General features: G+C 39.5%; 1 protein-coding gene across 3 annotated transcripts in view; it reads right to left on the bottom strand.

The window, feature by feature from the left end:
• Positions 1–366: 366 nt before the first annotated feature.
• The window catches only part of GUF1 (GTP binding elongation factor GUF1), an 80,334-nt gene continuing 65,913 nt past the window's right edge, over positions 367–14,787 (bottom strand). For all 3 annotated transcript variants that reach the window (XM_089657294.1, XM_089657292.1, XM_089657293.1), the window contains 4 exons: positions 12,441–12,542; positions 9,459–9,578; positions 5,680–5,716; positions 367–825 (listed from right to left, as the gene is read on the bottom strand). In XM_089657294.1, coding sequence (XP_089513420.1) covers positions 688–825; positions 5,680–5,716; positions 9,459–9,578; positions 12,441–12,542 — 397 coding nt within the window. In that variant the 3' untranslated portion in view covers positions 367–687. The remainder of the gene's footprint in view (positions 826–5,679; positions 5,717–9,458; positions 9,579–12,440; positions 12,543–14,787) is intronic.

A 14,787-nucleotide genomic window follows, 5' to 3' on the forward strand; every position in this document is an offset into this window, starting at 1 on the left:
GCATACTGGTGGAACCCCATGGTCCGTATGGTCAAATGGGGGAAAAAAGGCTGCTTGCAGGTATAAAGCGCAGGTACCCAGTAGTCTTAAAGCTGCGAAATCTAATTCTGTAAACATGCCATGTGACATCCAAACCCTCCTGTAGACTTTTTTTTTTTTTTTTAACCCAAATAGCATATACATACCGTATTTAGAGTGTCAGGCTGCCTCCATCTATCAAACACTGCAGTTATTCCTCCCTTGGCCTTCACTGTAAATTTATACACTCCTCTTCCAGCCCCAGTTGCTTTTTTTTTTTTTTTTTTTTCCTTTTATGGTGTTTTGACTAAACCATACCAAGACACAGATACAGACATCAGGCTTGAGTATGGAAAAACAACCCTCTTAAATGAGAGTTCCTAAGTTTTATTTGTACAAAATCTTCAAGAAAATACAGCTCATAAAACATACCCACTTGGGGCCATTCACTGTTGTCTGTTCCCACAACATATGACTATGTGCAGTGTGATGTAGTGGTATTTGTTGTGAACAGCACCCCAAGAACTGTAACACACTAGAAGGACCACCATAGTGTTAACTGGCCCTATTATTCTTTCATTTCAAATATGAGTTATAAAGCTGATAAACACTGAAGGAACCATGAACTGATTCTTTCTAGACTGTTAGAAATATAGACAATTCATTGTGTCATTTGTCCGAGTGTCTTTTTAACACATTGATAAATACATCCTTTGGTACTTCCACATTACCAATTTTCCTCATTTTCTTCTTTCCTTCAGCTTGCTTCTTAAGGAGCTTCATTTTTCTTGAGATATCACCCCCATACTGTCAAGAGATATAAAACAATTCAGTTACTGCTATAATCCTAAGTAATTTGACAATTTCTGAAACTCCCTATGTTTTCATTGGCCCTGGTGGGGTTTCTCTGCATTTTTCTGGCTGCATGCTTTAGTGAACTAACTCCTTCCTCTCAGCTTTCCAGGAAGAGCTCCTGCATACCTTGAATGGTTATCAACCTCCTTCCAATCTATGACCATTGGCAACCCCAAAAAAAGTTACACTGGCAGTGTTAAAACAAACAAACAAACTAACCACACTGAATTGGTACCTATTATGTTACACAATTTCTGAATTATACAATTTGGAAGGTGTGTGAATACAGAACTCCTGAGAAAACTTGACTCTGTAAGCTGAGCGGTCACCAGTATTACTTGTAGTCTCCTTGCAGCTGATAATACTGACCTACCATGCCTTGTTCTGCACATGGTCTGTGTGGAAGCAACTATCTTTATAGTGGCAGGCCTTTTCTTCCACATGTCAGAACCTCCAACAATGAAAATAGTGAGAAGCACATTAGTAACAATAAATCTCAGTCAGGGGCAGCATTGCCTTAGATTTCACACTGCTGATATACAGCTACGGGGCTGTAGGCACCTTCAAATACCATATAAGTGCACTGTTCTTTTTCAGGAGGAATTTCAGACAAAAGGTACCTTGGTTCAGGATACTGCTACAATTAATATTTCTAGATGTTCCTTAAAACATAGCAAATCCTAACTTTTTTTTTTTTTAGGTTTGGTCAAACCAGCCCTGATATGTTAATGTGTGTTGGATTCCAGAGTTAAAGCGGTAATAAACCCAAAACCAAACATGTCAAATATTGCTCCTTACTAGTCAATAGATGTTGTGGTTGCATTAGTTTTCTTTTTTCCCCTCTGTTTTCACCTGCTAATCTGGCCAGTAACACGTCTTCTGTATTAGAGTGCTGCCACTCTGGATGAGGGGGCACATTTGGATAGCAGCAATGTCAGTCTATGGGAGGAGAACATTAGATGTACTAGTAGATTTAAACAGACTAACAAATTGAAGGCAAAATCCAACTCACACTTTATAAGCAGTTACAGCATTTTTTTTCTTTTACATTTGGAACAAACGTTTTACATAAATGCTGATTGTTGCAAGCATCCCTGCCAGTGCTAAATAGTTTGTCTCATCCCTGTAACTGCTACATCTGCAAGAGATTGTTCTTTTGAAAAACAGACTTGTTGGATCACTAGGTAAAAGAGGAAGGAAAACCAATGCAGCCACAACATCTAACAAATGGTAAGCTGCAATATAATGAGGGATTCTATTGGGTTTAATACATCTGAAGGTTTCTTGTATTTTTTTTAATTTGATAAAAAAGCAATTCAATAAAATACAAGAGGAAGATCTGGCACATACAAAAATAGGCAGGGGACAGAGGAATTATTGTGAGAAGATCTTGCTTTTGGAATTTCGGACTAAATCTGGCACATACAAAAATGGGCAGGGGACAGAGGAATTATGGTGAGAAGATCTTGTTTTTGGAATTTCGGACTAAGGCATAAAAGAGACAGTAGATGATCTTCAGACCAAATATCACTTTTGGGTGAAATTACTAATCGTACGACTATGGGGTAAATTTACTAGAGGCAAATAGATTGTGCAGTTGCTCCAAAGCTTAGTAAATGAGTTAAAGCTTCAAGTGGTTCTAAAGCCTAAACATTTTTATCTTAATGCATTTCTTGCATTTAAGGTAAAGACTGTTTAGGCATCCATTTTGGCTCCCCACCCCCCATATTTACTTACCTGAGCCCCCATTCGATACAGCACTGTGCACAACTGCAGCTCTTCTCTCCCCTCACTGGCTTTGCTGGGGCACCGGGAACCATTGGCTCCCACTGCTGTCGATCAAAGCCAGTGATGGGGGCGGGGTGATGTTCCGCTGTCTGTGTCAATGGACACAGAAGCAGCGCTCGGGAGCAAGTGTGCTCAAGTGCCCCCATGGGGAACCATTGGCTCCCACTGCTGTCGATCAAAGCCAGTGATGGGGGCGGGGTGATGTTCTGCTGTCTGTGTCAATGGACACAGAAGCAGCGCTCGGGAGCAAGCGTGCTCAAGTGCCCCCATGGGGAAGCCACTTTTCATGGGAGCACTGGACAGAAAGCAGGACACTAGCACCGCAGGGGGACCTGAGAAGAGGAGGTGGTTCAGGGTTGCTCTGTGTAATTCCCCTCATTTACTAAGCTCTGGAGCAACTGCACAATCTAGTTGCCTTTAGTAAATCAACCCCCTTGGGAAGAAGACAGCTCAACCAATAACAAGATGGCCTAGGTACTGTATATATTGTAGTTCAGATTGTTTGTTTTATGTGATACAATTTCTACCCAATGCCACTGCCAAAAAGTTACTAGTGCTACATTCTTATTGGTTTGGTTTTTATTTAATGAAAAACTAAAGTTTTGTTTGTTTTTTCTTTTTTTTTTTAAACTTTTGTTGGCGTGTGTTGGTTAGTGCTAAAATTGTGTTTTTTGTTAGTTACATCAAAGCCCAAGAGGTGTGAATGGAAAATGTTGAAGGTTTGTTAAAATCTAGAAACCTTTCTGCAACTGAGCCATGTTTTGTAACATGCAGTGCTTTAATATTTAATGGGCTCAGAGACACTTATTGAAGAAAAGCGTCAAGCTTCTCACAAACTTCTGAGAGAGTGTTAAACAGATGCCAACTAGATTCCCAAACTGTAATTCCAAACTACCAAAACAATGAAAGAAACACTTGAAACACTTTGATCACTGTAAGAACAGGAATACATTAGTTTAAAAATCTGAAATCTTTATTCTGAATATACAGATAGGGTATGTGTTCTTTGTGTATCAACAAATCTTACAGAGAAAGCTTTGCGGTTGATTTACTAAAGGAAAATACACTGTGCACTTTGCAGGAGCAGTTGCTCCAGAGCTTCGTAAATGAGCAGAATATCTGCTGCCTTTCCACCATCCAATTATGTGCAAGAAAAAAAAAAGCAGGTTTTTTTTTTTTTTATCGTCCTTGCACATGATTGGGTACTCTTTGCAGTGAAGCCTTACCTCATTTACTGAGCTCTGGAGCAACTGCACTTTCCCCATTCTCTTTGACTTATGGGATACAGGGAGCACAGTGCAGAAAACAAGAGCAGCTGAAGTTGAAATCTGCATACAGTATAGCAAGGGTCTGAGTTTGATGCCCCTGTGGAGCACATAAATGGTTTTGTAATAAAAGAAAAATGTACCCTTGAAAAAAAAAACACTAGATTTTAATATATGCGGTGATAGATGGTTATTGCAAATTCTTGAACCTTTTTGGTTAAATTGATATTAAAGGCAATTTAAAAAAAAAGTCATACTTGTCTGCTCTGAGCAGTGGGTTTTTCAGCCCCGATCCTCCTCTTCTTGGGAACCTCACTGGTGCTCCAGGCCCCTCCCTGAAGAGCAAGCAGCTTGCTATGGGGGCACCCAAGCAGGCTCACTCCCAAGCTGTTGCTGCTCTGCATGTCCATTCACACACAGCCACGGCTCTGCTCTGACCCCTCTCTCTTCTTATTGGCTCACTGACTGTAATTGACAGCACAGGGAGCCAATGGCTACCACTGCTATCTCAGCCAATAAGGAGGGAGAGTCACCAGAGAGCTGAGGCTCTCTTGCACATTGCTGGATTGTGATGGGGCTCAGGTATTAGGGGGGCTGGAGGGACTGTTGCACACAGAAGAGTTTTTTACCTTCATGCATAGAAAAAAACTTGAGCCTTTACAACCACTTTAATTATGTAGACATACCAAAATTACAGAGAAAACTAATTTTAAATGTCTAATAGTTCTGTTTAATAAAATAACATTTCAGATTTGCTTTCTATGTGGAAGCAGTGGTCTCTAAGCACAGATCGTTATTTTCTTTTAATTTTTGGTGTAATTAAAGAAGCCTAACAGATCCTTCCGCTCTAAGCAGTCTGGATGAACGAATCTCCAGTGCTGGCTCTTGCACGGGCAAGGCCATGACTGTCACAACACTCTAACAGTGACTGGCTGAAGGCACTGTTTGTCTAACAAGTTTCAGGCTGCTCCTTTAAGTTTGGCGAGCCAGGTGGTGCCAGCAGGACCACCCCAAAGAATTGAATTTCAAACGATTCAGCATGAAAACTGTCTAGGGGAATTGAGTAGTATCCCTTGTTCAGGTCATGGGGCTGCATGGGAGAGATCTTGAAGTGGTTCTAAAGGCTGATGGTTTTTTACCTTCAGTGTGCAGCTACCCTAATTGGAGGGTTTCTCCCTTTTTGGCTAAGACACAGCAGTGGGAGCTGTTGGTTTCTGCTGCTGTCAGTCACAGCCAGTGAGAAGGGGTGGGACCAAGCCATGCTCTGTATATCTCATATATAGGGCCAGCTTGGGAGCAAGCAGCTTGCTCTGGGGGCACTGGGGAGGGGCCAGGAGTGCCAGCAGGAAACTCAAGAAGAGGACGATCGGGGTTGCTCTGTACTGTATGACATGCTTGTTATTTTAATTTAAAAAAAAATAAAAAATTTACAGTCACTTTACCATGTATGATGAGCTTAACATGCAACAAAACATATGTGCTGTTAATGCAATCCACAAAAACAAAAAAAATGCATAAATGTTGCTGTATTCTGTAAAATGTCAGGAATATGTTCATACAGAATTGTTGAAAAGCTCTACTTTAGTTTTCCAAACATGTTACAGAGTCTTGTGATATATCACTGAACATGTTGGTGCTATCTAGATAACGATTGCGGAAAACATAGAAGAAACAAGAATTACCAATAGGCAGTTCAACAAAAATATAGGCTCATTATTAAATTCTCTACAATAACCAACTAAATATTACTTACACATTTTGCCAAAACATTCTTTCTGTAGGCTTTAATTCTGCAAAATTAAGTTTATTTTTGTAAATATATCAGATGCTTGTAATGACATCATAAAATAAACTACATCAAAAGAAAGATCAATATACAAGGGCCTAACCTACAGTGGGGATCGAAAGTTTGGGCACCCCAGCTAACAATTTGTATTAATGTGCATAAAGAAGCCAAGGAAAGATGGAAAAATCTCCAAAAGGCATCAAATTACAGATTAGACATTCTTATAATATGTCAACAAAAGTTAGATTTTATTTCCATCATTTACACTTTCAAAATAACAGAAAACAAAAAAATGGGGTCTGCAAAAGTTTGGGCACCCTGCAGAATTTATAGCATGCACTGCCCCCTTTGCCAAGCTGAGACCTGCCAGTGTCATGGATTGTTCTCAATCATCGTCTGGGAAGACCAGGTTATGTCAATCTCAAAGATTTTAAATGCCCGGACTCATCTGACCTTGCCCCAACAATCAGCACCATGGGTTCTTCTAAGCAGTTGTCTAGAAAACTGAAACTGAAAATAGTTGACGCTCACAAAGCTGGAGAAGGCTATAAGAAGATAGCAAAGCGTTTTCAGATGTCAATATCCTCTGTTCGGAATGTAATTAAGAAATGGCAGTCATCAGGAACAGTGGAAGTTAAAGCAAGATCTGGAAGACCAAGAAAAATATCAGACAGAACAGCTCGCAGGATTGTGAGAAAAACAATTCAAAACCCACGTTTGACTGCACGATCCCTCCAGAAAGATCTGGCAGACACTGGAGTTGTGGTACACTATTCCACTATAAAGAGATACTTGTACAAATATGGTCTTCATGGAAGAGTCATCAGAAGAAAACCTCTTCTACATCCTCACCACAATAATCATCGTTTGAACTTTGCAAATGAACATATAGACAAGCCTGATGCATTTTGGAAACAAGTTCTGTGGACCGATGAGGTTAAAATTGAACTTTTTGGCCGGAATGAGCAAAGGTACGTTTGGAGAAGAAGGGGCACAGAATTTAATGAAAAGAACCTCTGTCCAACTGTTAAGCATGGGGTTGGGTCAATCATGCTTTGGGGTTGTGTTGCAGCCAGTGGCACAGGGAACATCTCACGAGTAGAAGGAAAAATGGATTCAATAAAATGTCAGCAAATTTTGGATGGTAACTTGATGCCATCTGTGAAAAAGCTGAAGTTAAAGAGAGGATGGCTTCTACAAATGGATAATGATCCTAAACACACCTCGAAATCCACGGGGGATTACATCAAGAGGCGTAAACTGAAGGTTTTGCCATGGCCTTCCCAATCTCCTGACCTCAACATAATTGAAAATCTATGGATAGACCTTAAAAGAGCAGTGCGTGACAGACAGCCCAGAAATCTCAAAGAACTGGAAGACTTTTGAAAGGAAGAATGGGCAAAGATACCTCAAACAAGAATTGAAAGACTCTTGGCTGGCTACAAAAAGCGTTTACAAGCTGTGATACTTGCCAAAGGGGGCAGTGCATGCTATAAATTCTGCAGGGTGCCCAAACTTTTGCAGACGCCATTTTTTTGTTTTCTGTTATTTTGAAAGTGTAAATGATGGAAATAAAATCTAACTTTTGTTGACATATTATAAGAATGTCTAATCTGTAATTTGATGCCTTTTGGAGATTTTTCCATCTTTCCTTGGCTTCTTTATGCACATTAATACAAATTTTTAGCTGGGGTGCCCAAACTTTCGATCCCCACTGTAGCTCCAGCCCTATAGAAAGCATTTATCTCCTTGAAGTTTACAATGAAAAAATATAAAAACTTTTTGCAGAAGTCTACACCCCCTTGAAGTTAGTATTTAGTAGATGCATTTTGTCAAATTATAGCTTTTAGTCAGTGTGGATAGATATCCATCCTCTTTGTATATCTGGACATGCATCAAGTCTTTTTCATGATTTTCCACTAATTCTCTATTGGACTGAAATCAGAACTTAAAATGGCCTTTCCAGGACATTAATATTATTGATTTTCAGCAATAATTGTGCAGCTTTTTAAGCCAGTTTTGTATTTTATTTTAAATACAATGACAAATCACATTTCAAATGAACCTGAATCTAAAAACAGGAAACAAATCAAGTACAAACCTTAGGTTCCTGACATGCTTCCTGTGAGTATTTAGTACTCTGTGTGGTCCTGTGTCCCAAAATTGGCTTTTGATTTTTAAGGCAATCAAAAGGTAGGGAGGAACCAGAAAAAGGTGGAGTTGACAGAGGGACTGGAAAGAGGATAGTGGGGCTGGCAGTAAAAGGTTGCCAGACTTGCTACACAGTGTAAAATCCACCTGCTGTTGTGGTGCCCTCATTTTATGACACAGCATCCACCACTGGTACTGGGCCTTTCACTACTATTTGTATATCATGTATGCAAAGAAGTAAAAAAAAGGGATATTGGAGATGTCCAGATGATGAACATACATGATGTGCAAACAGTAGTAAAGGTCCAGCAACAGTGGTGGATGCGGTCTCTTGATGAGGGCGCCACCATAGCAGGTGAATTTACTCTGTGTGGCTGTGTATATTAGCCCTTAAACTGAAGAATCAGACACTGTAGTATGTAAGACTAAACCTGCACAGTTATAATACTTTAAGGGAGGGGTGCTCAACCAGTGGCCTCCAAGCCCTCTGATGTGGCCATTGACCTGGAGTGCAAACTGAATGCAGGAGTTTTGATGACTTTCAAAAAGTGAACCACACCCAAAAGATATCATAGATGTCTATTGCAAAGTGCAGCTAACCCACAGGAAAGTCACAGATGCACTGCACTGAACTTGTAGGAAAACCACAGCACATCAGTTTATAAGCAGACTTAAAGGGGGCTCGGAACAGTAAGGGCTTGTTTACATTTGTGGTTTAGGGGGCAGGTGGTTTTTACCAGATACCCCCAAACCAATGGTGTAGTGTCAGGGGTCCCACCCCATGCTCCAGGGGGCCCGTGTGGCCTCCCTGTCACATTCTGTTTTACACTTGGACAGCAGGGGAGGCATATACAGGAACCAATCCTCTCCATTTTCCTCCTACAACTTTTGAACTTCTGCTCCTCTTCCTCCCACTGGAAGTCAGCGGCTGCAGGAGGAAAGTGTTCATTATGCTATTCGGAATGAAAAAATGTGAAATTATGAACCCTTTCATTTCATTGTGGCCCACGACAGGTTACCAAATCACTTAAGTGGTCTTCACTCTTCAAAAGGTTGAGCACCCTTGCTTTAAGGCCTAATTTATGATTCTTAAAGTGTTTCTCTAGCTAATTTTTTAAACTTTGGATAGGGTAGGGAACAATGAACTATTGTGTATAGTTTATTTTCCCATTTGTGTCCACTTTCAGGTATTTTAGCCTTGCTTCCTATCTTGGTCACAACACTGTCACCAGGGCAATAAAACACATTGGTAGTCTGGGGGAAGGTCAGGACCTCCATTACCTTGTTACTGCTGTATGTGTCCCCAGTGAAGATTTCTTCTTCCTTCCTGTCACAGTGAGAACTATGTCAGCGGAACAGGATGTAAGAGGACATCCTCTGATGGAGGTTCTAGCCCCCTTGCTTCCTCTCTGTGTTTATAACAGTTTCCTATTCTATCCAAAATAATGGAAAAAGGAAAAAATATCGTTCTGACTAGAGACACAATTTAAGCTCAGTTATGACTTTTGTTTTTTTACACATATGTTGTAATTGCTGACAGACTGAATATGGGGACATAAAGTAGAGAATATCCGTTTTACTCTCTACTGACTTACGTTTCTCTTGCGAGGATCTTACTTCCAATAGCTGCTTGTACTGCAATTTCAAACAGTTGTCTGGGAATAGCTTCTTGTAACTTTTCACAGATTGCTTTACCAGCTGAATAGGCCTTTTGCCTAAATGACAGAAGATACATATTTCTTATACTCATTTTTCATCATATCCAGTAGCAATAAAAATGTGCTCATACAGAAATCAGTTACCTGACAACCCAGTAACTGTTGTTCTAACAGAATAAACCTAACATCACACTAGCCTGCATGGTAAAAAAAAAAAAACACAGTTTTTTTTTACCATGTAGGCTAGTGTTCATGTCAGTTGTTAGTAGGGAGTGGTGTGATGACCATTGAGCACATAGCTTTGTTTTTTCCCTTTTTTGTTTTACTGTATTTGAGTCTCACATAGTGACATTTCATTCATGTCACTACACAGCAGCAGTATGCATTGCGCTGTTGTGTGATGATATGCAGTGCCATCCAGTGCGCTGAACTGCACACCAGCACCATGCAAATGGAGCACATAGAAATAAATTGTTTTCTATGTGCCCTAGCAGAAAAACACAGATCACCACACACAGTGTTCACACCAGGGCTGTTGAGTGGCAATGATCTGCATGGATCAACGCAGGCTCAACACAAGGGCACAGAAAATAATTGTTTTCTATGTGTCATGTTGAACCATACCTGTGTGGTTCTGTGCGATGCATAAAAATGCAGAATATAGGCATCTTACGCAATGTAAAACACATCACCCCAGTGTGCTGCAACACTCTACAGTGCATAGAGTTTAATGAAATGCCATTTTGTGACATTTCAACAGAATTTAAATGAAAAGTAAACAGCGTGTAGTAAGATTCATAATGATTGCAGACTGGTGTGAACTGGCTAATAACAGTGGAACAACATTGGAAGACTATTCTCTTTAGCTCAACTTTTGCACCCGCAGAGTGGTAGACATTTCACCCAGCTAACTCCAGAACAAAGTTTTTAAGCAACTGTTCCTAGATCTGGTAAAGTTAACTTCCACATAGTGTAACAGATCTAGGAACAGTTGCTTAATAATTATATATTTGTGCAGACAGGGTCATTAAGTAAGCAACCAGACTAAATTACACACGAAAGTGTAATGATTAGTTGGAGGAATATACAGTGCTCAGCAGAAAAGAGTATACTCCTTTTGAAAAGTAAGATTTTAATCAATATTTCAATGAACACAAGAACAATTTCTAAAATTCTGACAAAACTGCATTTTATAGAACATTTGTTTAGCTCATTACATGAAAGTAAGACTAATAATACAACTTAAATAACAAAACCTTCCGTTTTACACACAACAAAAACTACTCCTTCTTGTATTTTGTATGACCTGCATGATTTGTAAGGACAGCAATAAGTGTTCTAGGCATAGAATGAACAATTTGGCAAAATATTGCAACATCTATCTTTTTTCATTCTTCAAGAACGACCTCTTTTAGAACCTGGATGGAGAGTGATGCTCAACTTGTCTGTTCAGAATTCCCCAAAGGTGTTCAACTGGGTTCAGATCATACTCTCCACTGAATCACTTTCACCCTGTTCTTCTTCCAAAATGCAACAGTGGACTTATGTGTGTTTTGGATCATTGTCATGTTGGAAAAGTGCATGACGACCAAGGGCATGGAGTGATGGTAGTATCTTCTCCTTCAATATAGAGCAGTACTGTGAATTCATGATACTATCAATGAAATGCAGCTCCCCCACACCAGCAGCACTAATACAGCCCCACAGAAGGACACTGCCACCACCATGTTTCACTCTAGGCACCATGCATTTTTCTTTGTACTCCTCACCTTTGCCATGCCATACAGTTTTGAAGTCATCAGTTCCAAAAACATGTATCTTGGTCTAATCACTCCAGAGTACAGAGTCTTCTTTTTCAGCATGGGCTCTGGAAAAATTCTAGGCGGGCTTTTTTGTGCATGAGCTTTAAGAGAGGCTTCCTTTGTGGATGACACCCATGCATACCATTCCTCTGCAGTGTATGCCATATTGTGTCATGGGAAACAGTCAGCCCAGTTTGGCTAATTTTTTTAGCTAACTGCTGTGAACTTGCATGGCGATTTTCTTAAACCCTTATCAGAAGATTCTCCTGCCGATTTGTTAACTTCTGTAGATAGCCTGGACATCTCTTTAAAATGGTTGCAGTTCCATCTTTGTTCATTTTTTTTTTATCACTTTTACTACAGTATTCTGACTGATAAATAAAGCTTTGCTGATCTTCTTGTAGCCTTCACCTTTCTTGTGTAAAGAAATTATTTTCTTTCTCATGCCTTGTTACATTTCTCTTCCATGTAGTGCCATTGCTGACAGCATGAAATGGGAATGGGTTTTCTTTGTTAAGTAACGCCCTGTTATAAGCAACTGTCTGCTAGACACCTGTTTAATGAATAATTAAGACTCACCTGGAGGTGGATTCTTGTTACTTAGGATTTTGTTGTCTAAAATTTAGCTTTGCTGCCAAGGCTTTCATTGGGGTGTGTTCATTTTTTCAACATGGTCTTGAAATAATTTGTTGGGAAAAATACTTTTTTGTGTGTGCAAATTAACACATCTTATTTGCAATCAATGGTTGGCATTTGTGGGAGTATTCTGTAGTATAGTGTCCCATAGAAAATGTTGATTCTGAAAGGACAGTAAAGGTTTTCTGACAAACCTGTTGGGGTGTACTTATTTATGTTGAGCACTGTATATTTTTCATGCATTTTTCAATTAATACAAAATTAGGCCCTACATGGCCAAAGCCGACCAATACCTGGACAGTGTTTGGGGGCCTTAATAGAAACAAGACAGTGCTGGAAATACAGCATATTTGAATTTACACAGCATACATGCCTTAGTCTGTTCTGGTGCCATTCAACAAACAGTGTGGAGTCTGCAATACTGCATTATAAATGGGTCCCTTAATGTCTGTTTATACTGTTGTACTAGTACACTTCTTACCTATGTACTATAGTTACCAGTTCTTCCACAGGACGCCCATTCAATAAAATATCCATTTTGACCAGGTCAGATGCTTGGTAACCAGCATCCTCATAATCAAAACTGAAAGGACAGAAAAAATGCACAGAGTGGAATCATCAGTGTCAAGGTAAAATTTTACACGCCCTACTTGGTGAACATCGTTACTGCAATCCAACATTTCACACACACACACAAAAAAATTATAAACCTAGCGCAGATTGCAAAATCAAAATTGTGTATTTTATGTAAATCGCTGCAATTTCTGTTACTTTATCCCAAAATACAATACACAGTGTGTATCCACATATTACTGAATAATTTGTCCCGTGAAACCATAATTTCAGTGAATAATTCCTTTGGTAAAAAACAAAGCCAATGCACAAATTGCTTACTCTTCAGCTTGCAAAAGTCTAAAAAATTCTTTATACTCCTGGAAACCTAAAAGCATATCTAAAGCCAAAACTTTTTATTTTCACTTTGGATGGAGCAAAGAAGAGTTAAATCCCTTTAGGTTTTTTTTTTTTTGGTCATCCGTATGCCAATCAAAAAATTTTCCCTAAACTTCTGTCCGGTAGACTAAACAGGAAGTGTAAAGAATGCTCTCCAAAGTAATAAAGTCCCCTCTTAGCTGTCGTGAGAACACGTGTTCCCATTTTAAGTACACCAATGTAGTGCAGACATACTTTCTAAGTCGAACCAATTTGAACAGGTGCCATTGAAACGAATGGGCTGCAACCTCTCATGTGACATTGATGTCCAAAGTCGCATGACAAGTCGCACAAGTGTGAATGGAGTCTTAGGGAGATTCACCCTCTATATTAGTCGTCTGGACACCTGATGTTCAATACATCTCACTGGGTAGTGAAAGAAGCTTAACAATGACAGTTCTGCAACATGTTCCTTCAAAAACAAATCTGCAATGGCAGCTCCCATATTTCTGTATTTTCGGGTTTCTTTTAAAGTGTAAATTTTTATAACAACACCCCTTTCACCCAACCCCCAATCCTAAGATAAACATACATTATACATCTGATTATACAATCACCTCTCGATAACTATGTAGTGTGGGGGATTGCCTGACTAGATACAATTTGAATAGATTGTTTAGGTTTGGGCTCATATTACATAGTTTTGGTCATTCTAAAAGGAGATTGTACAATCAGACTATATTGTGTACTGTCAGCTGTATACTCACCCTAGAAATCCAAAGCAATGAATAGGGAGTGCAGAATACATATGCATGCCTGGCCATGAAGATTTTTGACAAGCGACTATGTGATCTAGGCATTGATGTGGTGTGAACACATGCCTGGTAGGGGGACTAGGAACAGAAAGTTCCCTCATATAAATAGAATTCACCTATTTCTATGCTAACAGATTCCCTATAGGGTCCTTGCACATGATACTGATGTATGAACGCTCTTCCTGGTAGAAAGTTCCTGCACAAAAAAAAAAATATGGACCATATAGTACACGCTTAAAATTCAACTAACAATAAAATAATCTACTATTTAAGGTGGAGGTGTGATATAACAGTGTACTTGCATACCTGTGCATATGTGCACATATTCACATGTACAACATTGACCAGTAATGCAAACAATTGTTTTGTTTTTTCAGTGATCTGAACTCAACGCTAGTTTACTGATATTTACTCACTTGTGTGTACAAGTTCATTGAAAGCAATGAAAAAAAAAGCCTGTAAAAGAATAGCAGTAGTTGTGGATGAGGATTGCCACCATCCCTGTGCAACTGCACAGTATCTACCAAAACTCTCTTTAGGAATTTTAAGGGCAACCCAAACCAAAGTTATATACAGTATATAAAATATAAATTTTTATTAGGTAATATAAAAATACTTAAAAGAGCATCTAAACCTGGGGGAGCTGGATGATGAAATGTGGGAGGAGGTGTTGTCCTTGACTAAGATGGTTTCCCCGAGGTTGTCAGACCGTCTTACTCAGCTATATATTATACATAGAACCTACTTGACACCAATTTGATTGTCTAAATACCAGCCGCAATATAGTCCACTTTGCCCTAAATGCGGAGACCCTGATAGTACTTTCATTTATTATGGTCCTGCCCCCTCATACAGGGCTACTGGTCCCAGGTGGTCCAGTTCCTTCATGACAAGATGAGTTCTCCCCTTACCCTGTGCCCTAAACAGTGTCTGCTTGGACTTCTTCCTTGCTCAGAAACTGACAAATTTCAGACTCTTTTTTTTTTACATGAGACGCTATTTGTGGCTAGACTTCTACTTGCCCGTATGTGGTTGCAGGCGCTGACGCCTACGTTTTCACAATGGATAGCTGTGGTAAATAGT

The sequence above is a fragment of the Staurois parvus genome, unplaced genomic scaffold (assembly GCF_062004578.1).
Source record: "Staurois parvus isolate SC_StPar_1 unplaced genomic scaffold, SC_StPar_1.0 ptg000980l, whole genome shotgun sequence".
Taxonomy (NCBI): domain Eukaryota; kingdom Metazoa; phylum Chordata; class Amphibia; order Anura; family Ranidae; genus Staurois; species Staurois parvus.